General features: G+C 43.8%; 1 protein-coding gene across 4 annotated transcripts in view; it reads left to right on the top strand.

The window, feature by feature from the left end:
• The first annotated feature begins 930 nt into the window (after nucleotides 1-930).
• LRRTM4 (leucine rich repeat transmembrane neuronal 4) overlaps nucleotides 931-26,135 on the top strand; it is a 442,924-nt gene continuing 417,719 nt past the window's right edge. For 2 of the 4 annotated variants that reach the window (XR_008933774.1, XM_056860682.1), the window contains exons 1-2: nucleotides 931-1,013; nucleotides 3,174-4,769. Coding sequence is in view for 3 of the 4 variants with exons in the window: in XM_056860682.1 (XP_056716660.1) it covers nucleotides 1,010-1,013; nucleotides 3,174-4,726 (1,557 nt within the window). In the remaining variant the exon portion in view is untranslated. The remainder of the gene's footprint in view (nucleotides 1,014-3,173; nucleotides 4,770-26,135) is intronic. The other 2 variants (XM_056860680.1, XM_056860681.1) reach the window with 1 other exon arrangement.

The raw sequence follows: 26,135 nt of genomic DNA on the forward strand, positions 1-26,135 counted from the left end.
AAGGTGCATCTACTGATCCAAGGCAAATCCAAGGCCAAACCTCCCATGCACAAATGGCCTGTGAGAGAGCGAAAGGTGGGTGGTGGTGGGGGGGGGGGAGGAGAGGCCCCAAAAGCCCTCCTGTGTCTTTAATTTCCTCCGCGCAAGGAGGGAGCCTGCATAGCAATGACAGCCTGGCTTGTTCGTGCCTTTCATATGTGATCTGTTTTCTCCAGTGGAGGGCACTCCGCGTATCGCAAACTCGAGCATTAGCACCGACAAGCTCCCCGGCACCGTCGCTGTCTGAAAGGGGGGGGGGGGAGAGAAAAAAAAGAGCCCTCTGAACGAGAGGAAGAGGCAGCCTCCCCCGGCTGCAAAACACTTCCAACCCGACCGGCTCGATGGAGAAAACTCGCCTGCCGGGCTTTTGAAGAGGGGGTGTTCTTCTCCAGCCGAGGAGGCCTGCTGGCATCACAGAGGAGAAGGGCTGGAGGATGGATCGCCGCATCTGGGGATGGCAGGAGCCAGGCGAACACTAAGGGATGCTCGGAACTGGGGAAGGGTTTTCCTCTTTCCCCCCCACCCCTTCCAGAAGTTGCTTTTACCTTCCTGGTCTGCTGCCGCTCCAGTGTGCCGCTCGCCCATCCCTGCTGATGGTCCGCTGGTGAGGGGCAGGATGGCTCTCCGAGGGTAACCTCCTCCCCCCTTCCCCCTCCTGGCCAACGGCACCCCCACCCACCCCAGTCGTGTCTTCCCTGTCCCCCCTCGTCCCCGTTCCCTTCCCCCACCCCAGATCCCCCACCCCCCCCAAATTCTTCCTCGTCCCTCTCGGGAACTTTGTGTGGGTTACTTGCATTCGCGCCGGATGGCGGCCAAGGAGATAGCGGCGGGGCTCGTGTGACATGAACGTGGGGATGGTTTGGAAGAAAAGAGACTGACCTGGGGGGAGAACCCAACCGAAGCGAGTAGGACGCCAAAACAGCTGGAAGAGGGAAAAAAGAGGGGCGACTGTTTTGCGGATGACAAAAGGATGGGTAAGTGAACTTTTCTTCTTTCTGTAGAACAGCTGCAGTTGTTCATTTTAAATACACACACACACACACACACACACACATGCATACATTTCATAGGGTTGGTCTCTGAGCAAGAGATGGGAATGGTCTAAACACCACTAGTGCATTCTTTTGCCAGGTGACTCATTGGCTATTATATTTTTAGATCCTGTCTAATGTTTTTGCTCCCCCCCATCCCACCCCCTTTGCCTTTGTCCCCCGCAGTGTTTCTCTATGCAATTAATCTCGGGATGCATGTGCGGAGTTAATTGTTAGAACCGGCACATGCCTCCCAGAGAGGTTCGGCTGCTCTGCCCGGCTCCCTTTTCTCCATCACTTTGCTGTCCACCCCGAAGTAGCCAAAGGCATGTGGCATCCAATCAAGGATTCCTCCAGTTTGCACACCCCATCGGCTTTTGGGAGGCATCCAGAGCCTTAACCCCTTGTGATGTAAGGGAAGGAGATGTAGGAGGGGGGAGGACTAGCTTTCGGAAAGGTTGAGTTGATGTCTGGAAAGGTACCCCCCCTGCGACGCTGCCAAATAGCAGTTAGATCTCTAGCAGTAATTTGCTAGTCTCCCACCCCCCCACCCCCAAATTGTGACAGGTTTATATTTTTTCCCTCCATCTGTAAGTCAGAGCATGTTTGTGCTTGGCTGCTGCTCTTGGCGTGCAGGCAATAAGAAAAGATCAGAATTTAAATGAAAAAACCTCACTGTTAAAGTGAAAAGATCAGAGTCAGAAGCTCTTTAGCCTGCAAATCTCCCCCCTCCCACACACACACACCAAGATTACATCAATTTCAGAGGAATAATAATACAGAAAATAGCTGTGTGTTCTGTCTGTTTCTGATCCCTCTTTCCTCTCCTCCCCTACCTTCATAATAAAACTATTATTTATAGAGGGGAAAAATAGCTTTAAAAAAAAATCCTGTGCTCGAAGAATGCAGTCCAGTTGTCAGAAAGACTATAACTATCGAAAGAGCCCCTGGCTCAAAGATTATTGCAAGGTTTGGAAAAGTCATTCCCTTTGGTGGGCACACACGCATAGAACGTGTAGGCTGGCTTTTCTGAAACCTCTGCCCACCATTACCCGGAAAATGTGGACGATCTGTACGTCAGAGCATTAAATACCATAAGTGGCCTGGCATGTGAAAATGCAAAATATTCACAGGGAGAGAAGTGGGGAAGGGGCAGAGGGGAGACCTTGATGCCAATATAAGGCTTTCAGGTCCACACTTTTGCTGCTGACAGGATGCTGTTCTCCTCTAGCTCAATGAATTTTTTTTTTCTGCGAACAGCTGTCTGAGTGTACGTACATGCATACACGTATGCTCACAGAGAAACTATCTATTGAGGATCCTCGGAGACTTCCTATGGAATCAAGAAGAGGTGGCTTAAAGGACTTGTGTATTTTGCTTGCACACACGTCTACCGTCTGGCATGTTTGTCATCATGAAGGCATCCCACATCACAGTCCACCTTAGCAACATTCATCACTATATAATTTTCAAATCATTTCCAAACTTCTGTTTCATCATGTGCTATAACATATGTTAAAAAAAAAAAAGATGGAGCCCCTTTGCCTTGCTCACTTGATCGCTTGCAGAGCCGTGGGGATCTCGGTTAGCTAGTTGGTTTATTAAGAAACCTTTAACTTATTAAGAAACCTTTAACTTGTTCAGGCACTCTTAACGGCCCTGGAGATAAAGCTCCTTTTCCTTCCAAAAGCTACATCTCAGTAACTGGATAAATGTGTCGATTGTTTAAAGCCTCAGCATTCTAATGGTAAGAATATTCCCCCCATGTGCCATAATGTTGCACATTGGAATGAGTCAAAAGCAGGTAAGGACCTTAATTCTTCCCCCGAGGTCATAAATCTCACCAAGATAATAGAATAACTACACTGTGGTGGTACATGTGGGTTGGAAATGGGGGTGGGTGGGCAGAAGAAGGGACACAAAACTACAAGTATTTGCCTGCAAAGCAAACGGGGGAAAAACACAAGAGCGAAGAGGCAAACAGGTTGGCTTTCACTCAGCTGTGTTTGCTATGTACTCTACACAATATGCCATTGAGGAATAACGTGCCTCTGATTTATTTGAATGGCTTTACAATGCATGTTTGTCTTCTTAATATCGTAGGTTTCCATGTAATTAAGCAGTTGAGAGGCATGAGTGCGCTGCTCGTGCTCCTACCTACGGTGTTGTTCGTGACGCTGACGGGGGCTCAGCGAGCTTGCCCCAAGAACTGCAGATGCGATGGCAAAATTGTGTACTGTGAATCTCACGCGTTCAGAGACATCCCTCAGAACATTTCGGGAGGGTCTCAAGGCTTATCATTACGGTACAACAGCATCCAAAAGCTCAAGCCAAATCAGTTTGCAGGCCTTCACCAACTCATATGGCTTTACCTTGACCATAATTACATCAGCTCTGTAGACGAGGAAGCGTTTCAGGGCATCCGTAGGCTGAAGGAATTAATTCTGAGCTCCAACAAAATCACTCACCTGCACAACAAAACGTTTCATCCAGTGCCCAACCTCCGTAACCTGGACCTGTCGTACAACAAGCTGCAGGCATTGCAGTCAGAGCAGTTTAAAGGCCTTCGCAAGCTCTTGATCTTACACTTACGATCCAACTCATTAAAAACTGTTCCAATTCGAGTTTTCCAAGATTGCCGCAATCTCGATTTTCTGGATTTGGGCTACAACCGCCTGCGGAGTTTATCCCGTAATGCCTTTGCTGGCCTCTTGAAGCTAACGGAGCTCCACTTGGAGCACAATCAGTTTTCTAAGATCAACTTTGCTCACTTTCCACGGCTCTTCAACCTCCGCTCTATTTACTTGCAATGGAATAGGATCCGGTCCATTAGCCAAGGTTTAACATGGACTTGGAGTTCCTTACACAACTTGGATTTATCGGGGAATGACATTGCAGGGATTGAACCTGGGACGTTCCAGTGCTTGCCCAATTTGCAGAAGCTCAATTTGGATTCCAACAAACTCACCAACATCTCTCAGGAGACTGTCAATGCCTGGATTTCCTTAACGTCCATTACTCTGTCTGGAAATATGTGGGAATGTACTCGAATCATTTGTTCTCTTTTTAATTGGCTTAAAAACTTCAAGGGAAACAAAGAGAGTACCATGATTTGTGCAGGCCCTAAGCATATCCAGGGAGAGAAGGTGAGCGATGCTGTAGAAACCTACAACATCTGTGCTGAAATCCCAGTTGTGGTCACTGAAAAGCCCTACCAGCCACCTAAAACTCCACAGAGGCCTATCTTTATTCCAAAACCCACTCTTCCCAAACTGGAGGACTACCAACAAACCTCTTTTACATCTAGCCCATCTCCAGATTTCCCCACATCTGGACCGGAACCAGAGTATGAGCATGTTTCCTTTCACAAGATTATTGCTGGAAGTGTTGCCCTCTTTCTTTCAGTGGCTATGATTCTGTTGGTCATCTATGTCTCCTGGAAGCGCTATCCAGCCAGCATGAAACAGCTCCAGCAACACACTCTTATGAAGAGACGCCGGAAAAAGGCCCGAGAGTCTGAAAGGCAAATGAACTCCCCTTTACAGGAGTATTATGTGGACTACAAGCCAACAAACTCTGAGACCATGGATGTATCGGTTAATGGATCTGGACCCTGCACGTATACCATTTCTGGCTCCAGGGAATGTGAGGTATGAACCATGATCCTCCTAAATCCATTTCTGCTGCTGGGAAGGAGAGGTAAATGTTTGAAGCTCTTGAGGTGTCTCTAATCACTAGAAAGATTAATGAGCCTTTTGCTTTTGGGTTTGCTCGGTGTGAAAGGTTATTTAATTAAATTACAGCAATCAGGAAAGTGAAAGTGGTTCTTTTCAATAGCTCAGTCTGGAAAGAGGCTCCTTCAAAGATGAGAAGAGGTTGAGATAAACAACAGTGTGAAGACATTTAGGCCCCATCTTTATCTTCTAGCTGTTTCAGGTTTGGTGTGAAGTTGCTGCCTTCACAGCTATTATTTTTGCCCTTGATGTAAAGGTGGAGGCGAATAAGGCTGTATTATCTGATAGCCTTTGCAGTGGAGAGTCTAAGCAAACCGTTCTGGTTTGGCCTGGAGGTCTATACAAAATCCCATGTCTTTTCTGACCTATTTCAAATAAATTATCAAGCTGAGGATTTCATAAAAAATTTTCCACTCGCTTTTTTGTCCTAGATACTCAGTGCATTTAGGAAATAAGAATGTTCATGACAATCTCCATGGAACATAAAGACGGATATCAAATCCTTGTTTAAGTGCCTTAGAAAATACAATGGGTTTGAGCATGGGCTGAAATATCTTTTGCTGAAATTAGGAAAAGGAATCCAAATTAAAACCATCTATGGACTATCACTAGATGTAGGTATCATCTGCTTAGTTCATATGCCATTGTGAGACTTAAAGTAAGCAATCAACAATTGCATTTAAACAGAACTTTTGTTTATCAGGTGGGTGTTTTGGTTGAAGTTTGTACAGTACACACTGGAAAAAAATCTAGTTCAGGAAAGCCAGGCAGGTATTTGAGGGACCATGGCTTCATTGGCCACCAAAATTTTGTTGGTGGGGAAGAGGAGTGCCAGTTCTGGCTATGTTCATGCATATTGTACCTTTGCACTTGAAAGAGTTCTTTCCGTCCACGGGGGAAAGATGGTAGAATTTAGGGTTCCTTTGATTTTATTGTGTTGTTCCAAATCTGGCACTTGAGTGTAATGTGGGCTACTAAACCTTATACTCAAGTTTACCAAGACAAGATGTTTTTTTCAATTGGTACTAGAAATCACAACTAAATGGGTTTTTGCTTCAGATCAATGTCCATTTGTACACAAGGAAGATTTACATAAGATGAAAGTAAGATGGATACATGTTGAGATGGATTTATTCTGCTGGGCTGCAAGTGTCTTCCCTTTGGTTTCGCATACCAGCATAGTTAGCTTCTATGAGCACTCCAGTCAAATGACAATTGGGACTCCAGCTGTAATCTGTTGAATTTCCTCCTTGTCGTTGGCATACCTTTGTGTTTTGGGTTCTTATACCATACAATTAAAGGGGAACACCTCCCATTTCAACAAGATTTAGTAGTGAAGTGGATTAGAAGGAGAAGTGAACATTAAAATATATAATGATTTGTATCTATTTTGGGCATTCCACTGCAAGGAGCCTTGCATCTTCTCCATTAGATTTTATCTCAGTTTCATTTAATTTGTCTCAGTAAAGAAGCCTGGTAACTTGGTCTGTAAGTTCTCTTTCAAACTCGATAGACTTATTGAATTACCCTATGTGAGTTTATTGGGGCTTAGATAATACTCATAGTGTGTGTCTAAAGTCATGCTTGAAAAATTACTGTAGTTGGAATTTGCTCAGACTCAAGCAGAGCTCCTTCTTGGGGAGATGGAGGGAAGCTAGGAAATGTTTTTCATCCCTATGGAAATGAGTTTTTAATACAGCATTAATCCTTTTATGACTAGAGGACCAGTAGTCAGTCCCACAGTGTTGTAAAGTAATAGGCAGAGAAGTATGGCCAAGACATTGTTTTAGCATCTGTTTACAAATGACTGCTTTCCTAGAGGAACAAAAGTATAATTTAAGCTGATTCTAGAGACAATTTGCCCTTTTCAATGGCAGTAATAAAAGATGGCAAAAGCAATATGGCCTTTGACAGTAAGTGCTAAAACCTTATCATGGATCTTGAAGGCGGTGATAAGAGCAGGCTAGTGTGCTGGCAAACAAACTGCAGATGGACAGTTGCCTTCACCAAACAATGAACAGAGTCAAGGACATTTCATTTAAGTGGATGTAATTAGATGTTTATGCTTTCCTTAAATGTCCAGATGTAATCTGGAGGGAGAAATAGTACAAATCAGAGGATGACTTTTTGCAGAGCAGCCCTCATGCATGAGATTTGGATGCTGGATGCGTGTGAGTGTGTTTTGTCATATGTGCAGTAGAGAAAAACACATTTGACTGTGCTTTGCAGACATTCGCCACCTGGGACTGGGCCCGAAAAGTCAGCTGCTGAGCCTGGCTAGTCTGGTACATCACCTGGCATAAGAAGAGAACATTTCAGCACTCACAGCAACATAGCGGGGTTCAATGGCAGTCAGTGTCAAGGGAGACAGAGCAGTCAAAAATGGAAGCAAAGAAAAAGAGATGCTGATGAAAACAGGAGAAGAGAAGATACTGGGATGTCGGCTTACATATTCAGCGTAGGGGAAGGGTACGAGGTCTTCAGCTGACACCAATGGCAGCCATCCATTTCATTGTTACATGTGAAAATATATCCATCTGTCTGCCTGCTGTACTTATGCCCCGCTTTTCAGCCATGAATGCCTCCTAGAGTAGCTTGAAACAACTGAAATTAAAACAGGAGTACAATATGTTAGGGGTAATAATGGGTGTGTAGATAGCAGCCGGTTCTGGCCCCTAACAATTAATGGCATAATCCCAGTTCTTCTTCCAGGAGAGGGAAATGTTAGCACCTTTAGAGAGGCATCTCAATGCATACTGGACATTATCTGTATGTAAAGCTATGCAGTTATTATCCGTTAATGCTAGTGAATTAAGAAAATGATGTGAAAGCACCTACAATAATACTCATAGGACAGTGCCGAAATAATAGACTTGGCTTGAATTTATCATTCTTTGTCTCCATAGCTACCAGGTTCTGCTCATAAAAAGGGCAGATAGTCACCGTGTGGTACTCATAAATTCGGGTTGTGGGGAGTTGTGTGCAAACATGGGTCTTTCTTGAGTATCTCCAAGTGGTAAAGGAAGGTTTCATAACTGTGGCAATGGAAAATATATATCCTGTTAAATAATTAACGCTGTCAGACAAACCTACCTCTGGAAGGAATCCTATCTTATAGCAGGGAATCATAACTCAGGTCTGTCTCCCCAAGGCTTGTCCCATTTGCTGTGCCTCAGCTTGGCTTTCACAAAGCAGAAAGATTTAGAAGGGGGAGGGAGAAGTTCAAGGTCTCCCAATGAAGCACTAGAATTTTGAAAGAAATGTAAGGCTGCTCAACTTTTTATCGAAACAAAGTTCCCCTCTAGGGTTGCCATGTCCCTCTTTGGCACCAGCGGGAAGTTTGGGGGGCGGAGCCTGAGGAGGGCGGGGTTTGGGAAGGGGAGGGACTTCAATGCCATTGAGTCCAATTGCCAAAGTGGCCATTTTCTCCAGGGGAACTGATATGTATCGGCTGGAGATGAGATGTAATAGCAGGAGATTTCCAGCTAGTACCTGAAGGTTGGCAACCCTATTCCCTCCCTCCCATGCTTTCGGTTTTGTTTTGAAGAAAGAAAAAGTAACTGAAAGTGTTATAGCAGCAGAAAATAAAATATTTCTTTTTAATGGTTGCTACCTGGCTGTTCTATTTTTATAAATACCCTTTAGGCCAATACTAGGTATGCTTAATTGGTTGTTCAGTGGGGGTTACTCTCAAGTAAATGTATGAAGGTTTATGACCTACTCCTACCCCTTTGATTAATGCTGTATTCCTATGGCTGATTTTTTTTTAAAGGGCAGTAACGGTACTTTTCATGATAACCTCTGATAGAAGTACCCATGATGTATTGGTGATTGAGGTCAACACATATGGGTAGGGAGCAAGATTGAACATGATGCCCCTCCTTTGCCCACAACTAAGTGTACTAGCCTTGTCGCACCTGCATGTATTTGGGATAAATCATTACAGATAAAAGGATACACTTGAAAATACATCACATACAACATACATACACAGCTTCTGTCGCCATGAATGGCAATTTAGTCATTGAGATGGAGCTTACATACATCTAGTTTGTACTCCCTGTCCCAAGATGTGGTGAAGGCTGCCAACTTGGAAGGATTTAAGAGGGGACATGTTCATGGAGGAGAGGCTACTAGTAAAACTGGATACTAGTCATGATGCATACCTATTCTCTCCAGGATCACAGGAGCATGCCTCTTATATTAGGTGCTGTGAAACACAGGAAGGATAATGCTGCTGCAGTTGTCTTGTTTGTGGGCTTTCTAGATGTGCCTGGTTGGACATTGTGTGAACAGACTGCTGGACTTGATGGGCCTTGGTCTGATCCAGCATGGGTTTTCTTACATAGGTGTTGTGTCAATTTTGGGTGAATGTGCATAGGTGGAGAGTGGAGCATGGCGATTTGGTCATGGGTAGGGGACAGAGCAAGTGGATTCAGTTCTGCTCCCTGAATGCATGTTGTCTTATATCCACAGTGTTGTGTGTACAGAGCTTGCTACTCAGATAGCACCAGGATGGGTGGATGGCAATTCCCTGTGCAACTTCTGCTGGGGGTTGTGTGTATTTCCATGCATTTTACTGGAAGGAAAGAACTGAACCTGCATGGATCAGTCGAAGTTGGCTGTGACTTGAGGGCCCTTTCCACCACCAAGGCAGTGGAGAGATGTGCCATCATGGCAAGGAAAGGACCCAAAGTTCTGAAATAAAAAACGGGAGTTCACAGACTCTGAGCAAATGGAAGGAGTGAAGTACCAGGATTTTGGCTGGCAGAGCAGTGATAGTTATTGTGTGTGTGTAAAGTGCCATCAAGTCGCAGCCGACTTATGGTGACCCCTTTTGGGGGGTTTTCATGGCAAGAGACTAACGGAGGTGGTTTGCCAGTGCCTTCCTCTGCACAGCAACCCTGGACTTCCTTGGTGGTATCCCATCCAAATACTAACCAGGGCTGACCCTGCTTAGCTTCTGAGATCTGACAGGATCAGGCTAGTGAGCTAGCGCAAAAAGAATGTTGAATACATGATTAGGGAAATAAATTCAGGGGGTAGAGCCTGGGAGGGCAGGGTTTGTGGAGGGGAGGGACCTCAGCAGAGTACAATGGCATAAAGCCCACCCTCCAAAGCAGGGGAACTCATCTCTGTTGTCTGGAGATTAATTGGAATAGCAAGAGAGCTCCATGCCCCTCCTGAAAATTGGCCACCCTAGGTATAGAATTGCAGTATACTAAGCTAAATACTTCTGTGGTGGTTATGGAATCTTTGGCAGCGATTGACTGAGATGCTGTAAGGCCAAAAAGGGGCAGGGCAAATTTAAGGTCCTCTGGAAATCTTTAGGAGAGCTGCTTAGATTCTATTTTTTTAATAAAATTTTATTTTTTTTCAAATTCATTCATATTCAATTACATTTGTCCATTAACCAATTATATAATATAACGTTTTCTTATCCTATCTAATATATGTTTCTTTAACTTCCCCTCTCCCCTCCTCTGTCTCTTTATTGTCATTGTTACTCTCTTTGTATTTATTGTCTAATTCTTTATAATAAATCATCCATATCTACTTCAACAAGTCAGAATTAGAAGAGAGCTACTTAGATTCTAGAGTGGGGCCGTCCACACAGAATGGCCTATGACAGGTAGGGTTCTCAATTGCCTGGTAATGGCGGGCAATCGCCCGCCAATTCACGTGGTTGCCTGCTACCCCTCAGCTGGTCAGCGGGCAGCAGCATGCCAGCAGAAGAGGGGGCATGAACTGTGTGCCCGGCATGATAATGTCACTTTCGGGTTGACGCGGGAGCACGGGCCTAATGCTAGGGGGCACTCTAGCACTCTGGGCCCAGAACTCTATGGAAGCCAACCCAGCCTCTGAGAAGCTCCCACCAGTTGCCCTGAGGGACCTGGCAACCCTAATTAAAGGAGGGGGGAAGCCTATGACAGAGAGAGTGGGAGAGTGATAGCAAAACAGGAAGGTTTGCTCTATAATGAGGCTAACTAAGGCAGTTGACTTAGGCAGAAGATAATAGGGAGGGGATCAGAACAACTTGCCAACTACCATCTCCTGTCACCAGTTATATAGCCCACCAGCCAGATAGCTGCCAATCTCACTTATGCCTCTCTTCAGGAGCCAGAAGATATCATTTCCCCCCCTTATCTCCTTGCTCTTCCAGGTCTCTTAAAAACGATGAAATGATCTTCTCTTGCCATTTCCTGAAATTTTATAAGATTCTTGTGATTCTTTCTGGATACCTGGTTGTCAGAGCCACCAACTCAAGGGTTTTTGGCACCCTGGACAAACTATGACCATCCCCATGGAGAAATGAGGTCTACAATGACCTGAGGATCCCCTGGAATTACAGCTCATCTGCAGATTACAGAGATCAGTTCCCCTGGAGAAAATGCTTTGGAGGGTGGACTTGATGACATTGTGCCCCACTGAGGTTCCTGTCCTCACCAGGCTCCATCCCCAAACCTCCAGGAGTTTCCCAACTTGGATCTGGCAACCTTACCCCCATCCCCCACCTGTGGCCAGGGGCACCTGGCAACCCTAGAAGGTAGGGAGGTGCTACCCCTGTTAGCAAAAGATCTTGAGTCAACATTGGGAGGAACCCTAGAAAATGCAAGTTGGGAAGGAGAAGTGGCATGGAAGAAAGTGAACATCAGTGTGGAGGAAAAAAAAAAACTTGGAGACCTAGGCAAAGGTACACATGACCAAGAGCTGCAGAGGTGGCCAAGACTGATATCAGTGTAAAATGAACCGCTGAGCTTCAATATAACATAACATGGAACCTCTGTGTTCTGATCAGAAAGATCCAGCATAGTCGGACCCTAGCAACCACAGGCCCTTTTCAAGGTCTCTGAACATGTCAACGTTTTTGGGGAAAATGTGCCATCAGTCACATAAGCGGGAAAGCCTACTCTTGTTACCTCTTGTAAAGCTTGGCTCATACACAGATGGCATTTGAACTCTCCTAGAATCTGATTTCTCAAATACATGGCCCAAGTTCCTTTGGAAATAACTATTCTTTATAGTTTCCAATTGTGGAAGCATGAAGCTGTATGAGAGAAATAGGACCATGACACCAGTGTACCTTCGCACAATAGGGGAAAAAAGCCTTCTTGACTTTTCCAGCAAGGTAATTGCATGAACATCTATATTACTTTCTACGTTAAGATTACACCAGCCTTACCTTCCCAACTTTTCCTTTATGAAAACTACCATAACTAGGATATCATCCTGCACCAAAACTAGAATATCACCTTAAAAAAAAAAAAAAAAGGATTGTTCGGAATGTTCTACATTATGCATCTGACTGTCAGCATATATATGAAAATGCTGAGCAGTTACAGATAACTTCAAACTATAATTACAAATAATAGAAGAAAATTAGCTTTAGTGTTCTCGTACAAATTAGTTGAGGTTTGTACAATCATAATGGCATACATATTACCAGTGATCACATCTTAGTTAGTGTCTCAAGACAGACTTTGAACTTCAAAGTAGGATTGCAAACTTTGGTTTAGGAGAAGGCTGGTTAATGTTATTGTTGTTAAAGGTATAGATGTGATGCTATGGTTAAGGCTGCAATCCTAAGAATGCTATCCTGGGATTACGCTCCACTGACTAAAATAGGATTTATTTCTGAGCAAACCTGCCTAGGATTGCTATCTAAGCAAAAGAGGAAGGGAGGAAGGCGAGAGTGGTGGGTAATGCCCTGTGTTCCCACGGTTGGGTTCCAATTTGGATATCATAGTTTCCAGATTGCCAGCATTGTATTTGAACTGGGCCAAGTATTCATTTAATATATTTATACACCACTTTCTCTCCAAAATATTGCTTGAAGAGATTTTCATACAGTCACACAGCATGACAGAAACAAAACGTTTGTTGGATGTATCTCCCATGGTTACTAAACCCAAGGGACTGCATATTACTGCTGATCAACGAGCATCTAATGAAACACTATATGAAGATGACAGCCAGTCTCTGTCTCTCTCTTTCTCTTTAAGAAAAATGTTATTCGGGAGGGATTGATGTAGAGTAAAAAACAAAAAAACGAGCAAGTCTTAGCAAGGGTTCTTTAACTGCTTGTCCACTGACCCAAATCAGACCCAAGAGAGGTCCAAAAGAATGTTTCCTAAATGTGGGTAACACCGTGTTCCTTAATCTAAGAGAGCCAGTGTGGTGTAGTGGTTAAGAGCGGTGGTTTGGAGTGGAAGACTCTAATCTGGAGAACCGGGTTTGATTACCCATTCCTCCACATGAGCAGCGGATGTTAATCTGGTGAACCGGGTCGGTTTCCCCACTCCTACACATGAAGCTAGCTGGGTGACCTTGGGCTAGTCACAGTTCTCTTAGAGCTCTCTCACCCCACCTACCTCACAGGGTGGCTGTTGTGGGGAGGGGAGGGAAAGTGATTATAAACTGGTTTGATTCTTCCTTAAGTGGTAGAGAAAGTCGGCATATAAAAACCAACTCCTCTTCTTCTATCAGCATGCACTGAAAGATCTCAACGTTTACACTCTTCATTCATAATTAAACTATTTCTAAGTGTGGGCCCAGGAGACTCGTGGGGGGTCCTATCTCCCTCCCTTTCTCGCCCCCACCAACAACCATGCTGGAGAGGACAATCTTTTTTTGGGGGATGGATTTGTTTGTAGCAAAGTAACTAGTACTGAAAGCAGTCTTTCTCTTTTAGCCCCCAGTATTACAATTCTCTTAAAAAGCAGCTACTGCAATGTCCTAAGAGATGCTTAGCTTTTGATGTCGACAAATGAAGCCTTATGTCAAATCAGGCCATTGGTCTGTCAAGACCTGCCTACTCCAGGAAGCTCCAATGGGTAGCTTGTGAGTTACTGATAGCTCACAATGTGGCTACAGGGCAGTTTGTGTGTCCCCAAGAAGACCCAGGAAAAGGTTATGAAAAGATCTGCTTTTTTCTGCAAAAAAAGTAACTTTCATTTGATTTTTCTCTGGGCCATGTAGCTGATAGCTTCATTTGTGGTGGTCCTCCTAGTCCATGTTTTGTTTCTAAAACAGAACAAAACTTGCTAGTATGCCGGGGGATAGTAGCTTGGGTTACTTTCATTACTCAAAAGTAGGTCCCATTAAATAAAAGGTTGGTGACTACTGATCTGTTCTGACTGGCAACTGTGGCTCAGTGGTAGAGCATCTGCTTGGCATGCAGAAAGTCCCAGGTTCAGTCCCCAACATCTCCAGTTAAAGTAACTAGGTAAGTAGGTGACGTGAAAAACCTCTGCCTGAGACCCTGGAATGCCGCTGCCAGTCTGAGTAGACTATACTGACTTTTGATGGAACAAGGGTCTGATTCAGTATAAGGCAGCTTCATGTGTTCTCCAGTGTCTCAAGAAAAAGCTCTTTCCTGGTTGGTTGAGATGTTTGAACTGGAGATGTTAGGGATTGAACTAGGGCTGTCAACTCCAGGTTGGAAAATTCCTGGAGATTTAGGGGTGGAGGGTGGGGTTCAGGGATGGGAGAGGAGAGGAGGGACCAAAGCAGGGTAAAAAACTGTAGAGCCCACTCTCCATATTCACAATTTTCTCCACGGGAACTGATCTCTGAAGTCTGGAGATCAGTTGTAAGTCCATAGATCGCCAGGCCACACACATCAAAGTATATTGATATTTGTATGGTGTACTAGCTGCTTCACAGCGTTGTGAAAAGTTTTGTAAAGTTATGTATACATTCATATATCTTACCTTTTAGACTTTATAAGCACACGGAATAAGTTAACGCTTGAGAAAATTCTTCCTCAAATGGGAATTTACCGGAAGCCCATTGCGCATATCATCCTTGCTCCGTTGCTTTTTCTATAATCATTTTGTATGGAATTTTATGAATTGTGTATGTGAGCATTCGCGCCTATTGTAACACTTTAACGCCTTGCGTTTGTCTATTCTCTGGACTTTCGTCCTTTTTGCAACTGCGGTTGTCACACACACACACACACACACACACACACACACACACACACACATATTCAAGAGCATTCACTGTTGTGAAGTTTTATTGCCTTTAATTAGGCTTTTTTGTAGTGCTGTTCTTTCTATTTCTACTCTCTGTATAAGCGCTCATAGCCTTCTTTGATTACACACCTGGAAGCCGGCAGCCCTAGATTGAACCTGGGTCCTTCATGGAAGGCATGTTATCTACTTCTGAGCTGTAACACTCCCCTTTCCATGATATATGTCTCAGTCCGTTGGTTTGAAATGTCCAAAACCAGTCTGTGTTTCCTCTTCAATACGGAACGAAGATGTAGCCCTTAAAAAGCTATTTTTTTTTATTGATGCAGCATGATGGGAACTGTAGTTTGCAGCAGGTCCTGAAATGGTGGCGATGTTCAAAACGGAGGGCAAAGAAACGAGTCTTTTCTTCCAAAACTACCCGTCTAATAAAATGTGTCAAAAAGTTTGGCGCAGTCCTGAATGTTAGAATATTGTCCCCATTTTCTACTCTATGTTGGTGAGTTTCATAAAGGTTGTTTGGTACTGTGCTATCCAGCCCATTCCACTGCAAACTGCAAGCTGTATAAGATTGAGGAATAGGCAGTGATAAATTTTTCGGGGGGGTGGGTAACAAGGCTGAAGGCTGTGTAAAAATGCAACCCCCTGAGCTTGTCTCCCTAATCCTTGATGCACGGGGGATCTCTGTAAGCAGTCAGAGCTGAAGAAAATAAATTCAGCAACTGCTTGAGGGTATTTTAGTCTGTTCTTACTTCTTGCATTCCAGGGCAGATTCCTTCCAATGAAAGCAGATGCCAGGGCTGAACCCTGACCCATGTTTGAGCCCTTTAAGGAGTCCTCAGACACATTTACCATGGTTTGAGCTTTCCTCAGCAAGACAGTCCTTCGCCAGATGCGACAGGGGAAAAAAAAAATCCTTGGGACGCACTTGGCTCTGAGTGCCCTGAACTATTTAGAAAATGAATGAGTGTGCTGTGGAAATGAGTCCAGAACCTTCCGTAAAGCTGACCTTTCCTGTAAATGTCTCATTGCTTTTCCTGAGAGGAAAGAATGTTTGGTGGAACAACCTGCTCATTTTAACTCCGGAGCCTATTTTTACTTTACGCTGCCGCCTGCTGAAAAGAAGGTAATGACTAGTTTTAAACTGAGTTTGAAGGTATAAGGTTGACGGAACAAAAATAATGGTTATGTGTTACATTGCATACCTTAGTCCCCTCTGCTGGAAAAGTCAGAAATAGCTCTTCAAGAAGATTTATACGTTCCTTTTTTCTTTACTTCGGCCACCACCCACATTCCCTTGCAAAAAAGAAATAATCTAAACAAAAGAAGAAGAGTTGTTTTTCTGTATGCTGACTTTCTCTACCACTTAAGGAAGAATCAAACCATCTACCAATCACCTGCCCTTCCCCTCCCCACAAAAGACACCCTGTGAGGTAGGTGGGGCTGAGAGAGTGACTAGCCCAAGGTCACCCATAGGGTTGCCAGCTCTGGGTTGGGAAATACCCAGAGATTTTGAGGGTAGGGCCTGAGGAGGGCAAGGTTTGCGGAGGGGAGGAACTTCAGTGGGGTATAATGTCATAAAGTTCACCTTCCAGTAGGGTTGTAACCTCCAGGTAATAGCAGAAGATCTCCTGCTATTACAACTGATCCCCAGCTGATAGAGATCAGTTCACCTGGAGAAAATGTCCACTTTGGCAATTGGACTCTATGGCATTTAAGTCCCTCCCCTCCTAAACCCCACCCTCTTCGGGTTCCGCCCCAAAAATCTCCTGCCGGTAGCAAAGAGGGACCTGGCAACCCTACATAGCAGCCATTTTCTCCAGGCGAAGCGATCTCTATTGCCTGGAGATCAGTTGTAATAGCAGGAGATCTCTGGCCACCAGCTGGAGGTTGGCAACCCGAATCACCCAGCTGAATTTCATGTGTAGGAGTGGGGTAACAAATCCAGTTCACCAGATTAGCCTCCGCCGCACATGTGGAGGAGTGGGGAATCAAACCCAGTTCTCCAGATCAGAGTCCACCGCTCCAAACCACCGCTCTTAACCACTACACCACACTGGCTGCAGAATTTCTGTCCACTTGACAGAAGAGTCTGGGGTAGTTGGAGTGAAGGGTTTGCTGTTCTGCCCACTGCTCTGCCTCCTCTCATTCCATACCTGCCAGAGAAATGCTTGGCACTGGACATTGCTACTAGTGAGGTTTGCTCTCTGGGGATTTGCTCACCCAGCAAACACCCAGATGTCTATGGTCTTATTCTTTTCTTCCCCAACTGCATTCCTGGAGAGACCCAGCATATCATTTCAACTGTTTCTCCTCACAGTCCATTGCATCTTTGCCAGTGATCAGGGTAAGAATGCACATTATGTTTGCCATTGACATGTGAATGGGTGAACATTGTCCCGGCTGTTCTGAATTGGCTTGGTATTTTTGAGCTCTCTGAGAAGTTCGGAAAGAGTCCTTTTCTACTTTATTCTGCTAGCCTTTTCTAGTAATTTTTCTGCTTTTTCAAAAGCTTATCTGTGGGGAAAGGGCAGCCAAAATGGCTGGCAGAGCAGTAGAGGGATGATACAGTGCTGGATATCACATCATTAAGACCATGGGCACTTTCACGCATGCTGGATAATCCACGTTCAATCCACTTTCAATGCACTTTACCGATTGTTAGCAAATGGTTTTGCCATTTCACGCAGTAAAATCCAGCTGCTAAGTGCATTGAATATGGCTTGAAAGTGCATTATTCAGCATGTGTGAAAGTGCCCCTAGATTTTCCATTACTGCCCCATAAAGCCATAGATGCTTCTGAGCATGCTTAACAGGAATTTGAGAGTGTGGAACTAGGAATTTAAAGTTCCAAGACCTCGGTTGCTCTGGGGTAGGATTGCCACTTACCTGGTTCAGGCAGGGGGACCTCTCTGAGATGCTTCCTGCCCCTCTTTCCAGCAGTGGCAGGGAGACATTGGAGGGAGGAAGAACAAAATCGATGCAGGGACATTATTTCTTGTTCTGGACCAGAACAGGAAGTGATGTGATAATGCTCTAGGAATGTTCAACTATATGGATTTGGAAATTCCTGAAGTGTCATCTCATCACGTCACTTCCTGTTCCAAAACAGGGAGTAATGTCCTAGCAGTCTCCACCCCTCCATGCTTCCAGGGATTGCTAGCAGAGTGCTGGCAACCCTACTAAGGGAGCCAGGATAGTTGAGCAATTTACCACTGAAGGTTAGCAGAAATGTATCTGTTCTTATCAAGTATCTTGTATGTATTCTGAATGGGAGAGGCGTTTGTCATTGTCTGGGTCCCTTTGGAGACTCTTAGCAGTAGGGTTCCACCGAAACATTAGGAAGAAGTTGCTGACTTTAAGGTCTTTAAGCAGCGGTTGGACGGCCATCTGTCAGGAGTGCTTTGATTGTGAGATCCTGCATTTCAGGGGGTTGGACTGGATGGCCCTTGTGGTCTCTTCCTACCTTGTGTGATTTTGTGGGTTGCCAATCTCCAGGTACTAGCTGGGGATCTCCTGCTATTACAACTGATCTCGAGCAGGTAGAGATCAGTTCACCTGGAGAAAATGGCCGCTTTGGCCGTTGGACTCTATAGCATTGAAGTACCTCCCCTCCCCAAACCCAGCCCTCCTTAGGCTCCGCCCCCAAATGCTCCTGCTGGTTACAGTAAGGTTTCCAGATCCGTTGGATTCTATGCTTCACATAGACTACGTGCTTCTACTCTGCGATGCACACGTGTTGTTGATTGGACTTCTTGTTTTCCACTGTTAGATTTGTGTCTTTTGTGACATTTGTGTGTATATACAGCTGGACTGTACACCTTATTGTGCTTGATTTCACACTTGTGGATTCTCCTTGGCATTATGTAAGGATTTAGGGTTCATTTTTGTATGCTGTATTATATATTTTGCTACAATTTGAGCCTCCGTGCTGCTTTATATATATTTTTTTGTACCTGGATGTTGGCAACCCTAGGTTACAAAGAGGAACCTGGCAACCCTACTTAGCAGCCCTGATGGTCTGAAGCATCTAACAGCCTCTAGGGATCATGGAGATTGTCGTTTTCCAGTGGTTCTTGTCTCGAGGCTCTCAGCTGATCTTTCATTCTGCATTTTATGGCCAGAGCTGGGATTGCTTGGCCAAGAGAAGCTGTTTTCAGCAGTATTTCTACAGCAAATCTAACAAGCGCTCCAGCTGTCAGTATAGCCACATTGGTGATAATCCACTGTTTTATGCAATCCAAGGCCAATCACTTTCTCTTACCAAAAACTTGAATATTTTCCCCCACCCACTCTTTTAGCTGAATACTGTTTTAAAGCATGAGTGCTATAAAGCAGCAATTCAAAACAAAATCTTTCTGCTGGGTTGGAGAGGGGGGAATCATTAGCTGATAGCCAGGTGTATCCAGAGACCGGAAAATGGAAAGCAGAACTCAAATAATATGTTGGTGCTAGAAAGTGAATATTTATTACTTTGGTAGCGCTCTGGAAAAGCTTACACTTAAGTATATTTTGGTGTGTGTTTCTACCCAAGACAAATTTTAATGTATCTTAGAGTAGAAAAATCTCCCACAATTAAAGAAAATGTTTGTGAAAGCCAAAGACATTAAATTGGGGTCACACTAAATTTTCCACCACTGTATCCCACTGATCTCCATGGGCTGCTGCTCCTGGGAGACAGGGGGTCCTTGGGAATGACAAAAGGAGGTCTGCGGAAAGCAGGGGAAATGGGTGGAACTTGCCAGTTATTCTGGATTCAGCTTATTGTGTTTTATAATAACGAACTGCCCAGAGCCTGAAAGCACATTTTCACGTGCGGTAGGAAATAATTGCATTAAAATTAAAAGTTTTGTCATTGGTCCAAGGGATTCTTCCATTCCAAAAACATCTCTCTGTATGATGAGTAGATGTTCTCCAGATTATCAGGAGAGGCTGTATCTTCTCCAGAGCACTCTGTTTATTTGTATGGTGCCACCTACCGTGTTTCCCCGAAAATAAGACACTGTCTTATATTTTCGAAGGCTTTCACGGTCAGAGTTCATTGGTTCTTGTAGGTTATCCGGGCTGTGTAACCGTGGTCTTGGAATTTTCTTTCCTGACGTTTCGCCAGCAACTGTGGCAGGCATCTTCAGAGTAGTAACACTGAAGGACAGTGTCTCAGTGTCAAGGGTGTAGGAAGAGTAATATATAGTCAGAAAGGGGTTGGGTTTGAGCTGAGTATTGTCCTGCAAAAGTATTGTCCTGTAAGTATCAAGATAATGTGCTAATGAGGGTATGGTATGTTAATATGGAACCATTGTTGAATATGGAACATTCAACAATAGCCATACAGATTAGTTTTGGATTACACACATTAACAGATCACTTCAGGATACAATGGTTCCATATTAACATACCATACCCTCATTAGCACATTATCTTGATACTTACAGGACAATACTTTTGCAGGACAATACTCAGCTCAAACCCAACCCCTTTCTGACTATATATTACTCTTCCTACACCCTTGACACTGAGACACTGTCCTTCAGTGTTACTACTCTGAAGATGCCTGCCACAGTTGCTGGCGAAACGTCAGGAAAGAAAATTCCAAGACCACGGTTACACAGCCCGGATAACCGACAAGAACCAATGTCTTATATTTATTTTTCCTCAAGAAGACACACTATGGCTTATTTTCAGGGGATGTCTTATTCCGAGGGAATCAGAACTGTCCTCCCTCTCGGCTCCCGTTCTCCCCTTACCACCCCCTTCCGGTCCCGCCCCCAGAGGCCCAGGCGTGCTGGTTGCCGGGCCTTTGAAGTGGCCGCGGGAGACTGCATCTGCTCAGCTGGGCTCCTCCTGGTCTTTTCCACCCCAGTCCCGGGCGCGCTGGTTGCCGGGCCTTTGAAGCAGCCGCGGGAGACTGCATCTGCTCAGCTGGGCTCCTCCTGGTCTTCTCCACCAGCCCTGGGGTGCCTTATTTTCGGGGTATATTAAGCAAATGCTTAGAAATGCTGCTACGGCTTATTTTATGGGTATGTCTTATTTTCGGGGAAACACGGTATGTACATGAAGCTTGGCTGAGTAGAGGAAGACATGTCCCTGCCCTCTAGGAACTTACATTTTAAAATTACATGAAGAAGAAGAAAAGTTGGTTTTTATAGGTATTACCGACTTTGTTTAATTTTGCGGCAACAAACACCAATGACTCACCCTCCCCGCCCGTCTTAATTAGTCTTTAGGGGCACTTTTACACATACTGAATAATGCACTTTCAATCCACTTCCAATGCACTTTAACGATCATTTGCAAGATGATTTTGCTGTTTCACACAGTAAAATACAGCTGCGAAGTGCATTGAAAGTGGATTGAAAGTGCATTATTTGGCATGTGTGAAAGTGCCCCTAGGAGTTTCTGTTGCTTGTTCTCCAAATCACAGCTCAGGTTCTTTATTGCATCTTTTATATAAACCTTCCGTGAACATTGTTTCAAAAGCATTGATAACTGTTTTCTTTCATTGTATTGTAGTCGCTTAAATAAGAGGGGAATCCTATTTAAAATGATTTCCAGATAGAAGCAACTACAGACTGTACGCATTGACGAAGAACTTTGTGTTTGTGAAAAAGAACTCTTGTGTTTATCAGTACACCAAACACAGATAACTGAATGACAGAAGTACCTTGATCTTCCACTTGTGCTTGCGGATAAGTAAGGGGGGATCAACTTTCCATCTTTAATTAGATTATACCTGTTGTGAACTCTACCATCTCTAAACACCCTTGGCAAATGTGTGATCCTTTTGTAAATATAAAAGAAAGGAATTCCCTGTGCAGAATTACATAGGAGATATTAGCAACCCAGAGAGAGAGAGAAAGATTGAGATGTATGAACTATAAAATACAAATGCTGCACAAACACAGTATAATGTTTCTCTTTTTTAACCGGATACACATGAATACATGAAGCTGCCTTATACTGAATCAGACCCTTGGTCCATCAAAATCAGTATTGTCTACTCAGACAGGAAGCAACTCTCCAGGGTCTCAGGCAGAGGTCTTTCACATCACCTACTTGCCTAGTTCCTTTAATTGGAGATGCCAGGGATTGAACCTGGGACCATCTGCATGCCAAGCAGATAGTCTACCACTGAGCCACAGCCCCTTCCCTAATTATTACATGTTTGTAATAATTACTCCTGAATGTATTAGGCTACAGTCTTATGGACAATTCCTTGGAAGTAAGTCCCATTGAACTAGGTGGGATTTACTTCTGAATGAATACCAATAGGAGTGTGCCGTATGTCATATTGTAGAATGGCTGCAATTTGTCCTCAAGAGAGGCTGCAACTTTACTCCCTGCTATATTTTTCATGTCTTGCTTGTGAATTATGGCTTGGGGCTGGATCACAGCTACATACAGGTAGAACCAGTGGTCAATGTAATAATTACTAGTAATGATGCTTTTTCCATTGGATGTAAGATCCTACTCATGCAACATAGTTCCATATGGGAAAGCTGATGCTTGGAATCCATCACTCATCCTTTCCATCTTCTGCTCTGTCGAGTCAGTGCAAAACTAGTACAGGTTTTATATGTATATAGATGACAATGAATCAGTTTTCAAAATCATTGTAATCTCCCTTCAGTCCCCTTTTTAGGAGAAAGGTGGACTAGTAGGGTTGCCAACCTCCAGATGGTGGCTGGAGATCTCCTGCTATTACAATTGATCTCCAGCCAATAGAGATCAGCTCCCCTGGAGAAAATGGCCACTTTGGCAATTGGACTCTATGGCACTGAATTCCCTCCCCTCCCCAAACCCTGCCCTCCTCAGGCTCCACCCCAAAAACCTTCTGCCGGTGGCGAAGAGGGACCTGGCAACCCTGTGGGCTAGAAATGTCTTAAATTGGCTTTGATCTGATGCCTTTGATCTGATGCCATGAGTGTTTTTCTGTTACTAAAATGCATATTATTTCATGGTTTCTTCTCTTGTGCTTTTCCGTAACAAACTTTTTGCTGTTGTTGCTTTTATTTTTTAGTTGTTTCCACTGTCGGTTTTAATTGTTTTTGTTGATGTCATTCTTACCGATTAGCTATAAATTGTATTGTTTTGCCCATCATCAAGCACCTTATGCTACGAGATGATACAGAGATGAAATAAATAAATTGTCTCTCATAAAGATCTATTGGATTGTCATTCACATGATGGATGGGCATAATTATGCAAAATCATCTTCAGGCACTACTTTGCAACAACCAGTCTTTGTGAGCATTAAGAAATGTAGTGTTAAGGTTAGCTAGAAGCTATGGTGCAAGCTGAGAACAGATTGATCAACTTATATACATCCCGATATTTTGAGAACTAGAATATGAACTTTGAAAAACAGACAATAATACAATACAGTACGTTTATTGGCATCTTGAAATAGTAAAACATGCCATACAGCCAGCATAAAAGAATAGGATAAAATCATTATTATTATTCATTAAAAAAGATAGTTTACCAATTGGAGTTAAAAGTTTGTGGTGTGTTTGAGCTCTCTTGAATCGAATGATCTTTGGAGATTCTCTCAGTGAGGGCTGTAGCCAAAAAGGAGGCTACTGAAGCAGTGAGATTCCTGTCCTGGCCTGCTAGGAGGAAGCGAATTAGATCACTTCTTGGTCTTGTACTTCGAGATTCTGGGACTTACTTCTGAGTAGACCCACTTGGAACCATTCCCATAAGCAACCACTACAACAGTCAAAGATGTAGTGGTTGCTTATGGGAATGGTTCTAAGTGGGTCTACTCAGAAGTAAGTCCTATGTGTTGGATCCAACCAGCTTTTATGCTGGTGATAAAGCAATGGAGGTGCCTCCATTTTTTATGGATGCAGATATGGTTTATGGTTTTGTTTTCTCCCTATAACCACTCAAAAATTCTACACTGGGGAACAAGGGACCTTTGTGGACAAAAGTCATGTGGGAGGGGGATTTGTTTAAGGAAGGGAAATGGGCAGGATTGAATGGAAAAGCTGGCTGGATCCATCCCTGTGTTATTGACAGAGGCTTCTTCTAAAGACAGTGTCATTAGGATTGCAGCCAATGGTTGCTAAGATGTCTTCTCTGAGCAACAGAACTCAAGTCCAGCATTTGTGGTAGAACAGAGTATGCCTTTCCACAGAGCTCAGCCACTATATTTGCATATTCACGACTTTTTCCTCTCCAGGGGGACAGTACATTATCACTGGTTTTCTAGGCTGTTCTGAATCAAGACAGCTGGAGGTGCATATGTGTTGATTTCAACATTTGGAATACTCCAGAAGAGAGACTAGGGGGGTTACCGCACTTGTATTCCCAGCGATGTATTAAGAGTTTGAAAATGTTATAAAAAATACTGTTCGCACTTTTTATGTATTCCCACCGATGTATTAAGAGTTTGAAAACATTATAAAAAATACTGTTCACACTTTGTTTGGCCCTTTTAGCTGCGAAGATGTCTTCCAACCATTTATAAGCTGTGGTATCCAAAAACCCTTTTAAGGCGATGTTTTTTATAACATTTTCAAACTCTTAATACATCGCTGGGAATACAAAGTGCGGTAACCCCCTAGATACATTCATCTCAACCTTATCTGCATACCTGTACATAATGACCTCAAACAAAGAGTATCTATGTGGAAACTAGATATGCACAATAATTAATGGCCAAGATGTGCATGCCCATCTCTAGTTGGTTGGTTCAGAGGGTCCAAGAGAATATCATAATATGGATTCTAATCTGCATACCTGTCTTCTTTGACTGCGCCCATAGAAACCTGCTTCTGTCCGTGGTTGCCCTTTGCTGGATGAGTGTGACTACCTACTAGTACTGTATACTCAGGGAAAGGAATATATGCCCTTGGTTCATTTACCTATGTCTTTCTCAGAATAGGCAGAGGAGTAAAGTTTTCTGCTTCTTTGCGTCTAGACAAGGACAGCTGGGGGCAACAATTACCGTCCAAGGGGAAGAGATGTAGAGGAAGTCACTTGTAAATGGCTGTCACTCTGTTGACTCCATCATTTGTTCCACAATCCTGGACATACTTTGAAATGCAGAGGGCAAACCATAGAACAGATCCCTTGTTTGCACTAAGATCAAAGATAAGCGAGCCACCAGGTCAGGTGTCACTAATTTACCTGGTTCTCGAGTGAAACCGTGCAGTGATATTTGGATGGAATGGGTTCTCTTAATGTATATTTCCCCCCCTGGGCAAATCAATGACCCTTGAAATGTTTTGTGTCACTCTCAGTGGTAAATCCTGGAACCAGACAAAGTCCACCCGAGCCTTGTTTTCCAAAGCGGAATTATGCCTTTAGCCAAGTTATGGTTTTGTTTTTATCTATAAGGATTGGATTGTTTTTCCCAGTGCAGTGCGCAAGATACGTATGTGTGTGTTGGGAGGTATATCTGAGCCGATGTGTATTTTCTTGAGAAACAAAGAAGTACTGTCTTTTCCCTCACTTGCAGTACAGTCAAGAGTGACTGAAAGCCTCTTGAGCTGTGTTCTGCCACTTTTTACTGTAAGCCGTTCATGGCTGCAGACAGAAATCTAAAACAGCTGCCTTATCTTTTTAGGTTCCAACCTAGTGGTGATGCAAATATTTCTACTAAGATGCACAGTCTGTCCATGCAAAGAAGAATGTAGTTCTTGCCAGGAAAGGGAAATAAAGAGGCTACCTTCTGCACTAAACCTAGAATTGATGATGGCAGAAGTACCTAATGAAGTTCAGTAGTCTTGAATCTATCTTTTTAACTGCATATGCCCACCCTTTGCTGACCCTTTTTTAGGCCTTCTTGTAAAAAAAATCTAAGTAAGCAAGCAAACAATGAAATGGTATTTTTTACCGCTAGAGCAATTTGCCTTTGGCTGGGACATGATCCAGTTGTGGGTCTGTTGAAAAGTCATACGGATGCCAAGAAGAGTTTAAACAAACCCTATTTGAGTAGAAATGGGCATAGAAATGCTTTAACCAATCATAATAATAATAGGTAAAGAAATGTCTTGGCCTGTGTGTCCACACAGCACTCTAATATGGCAAACCGGGTTTGATTCCCCACTCCTGCACATGAGCGGTGAACTCTAATCTGGTGAACCGGGTTGGTTTCCCCACTCCTATACATGAAGCCAGCTGGGTGACCTTGGACTAGTCACATTTCTCTCAGTGCCACCTACCTCACAAGGTGTCTGTTGTGGGGAGGGGAAGGGAAGGTGATTGAAAGCCACTTTGAGACTCCTTGAAGGTAGAGAAAATCAGGATGTAAAAACCACCACTACTTCTTCACTGCTACTGGGTTTCCCCTAAGGTGAATATTTAAGGAGAATGTAGATGTTCAGGCAAACCATCTGAAGAAGTTT

The sequence above is a fragment of the Euleptes europaea genome, chromosome 14 (assembly GCF_029931775.1).
Source record: "Euleptes europaea isolate rEulEur1 chromosome 14, rEulEur1.hap1, whole genome shotgun sequence".
NCBI lineage: Eukaryota > Metazoa > Chordata > Lepidosauria > Squamata > Sphaerodactylidae > Euleptes > Euleptes europaea.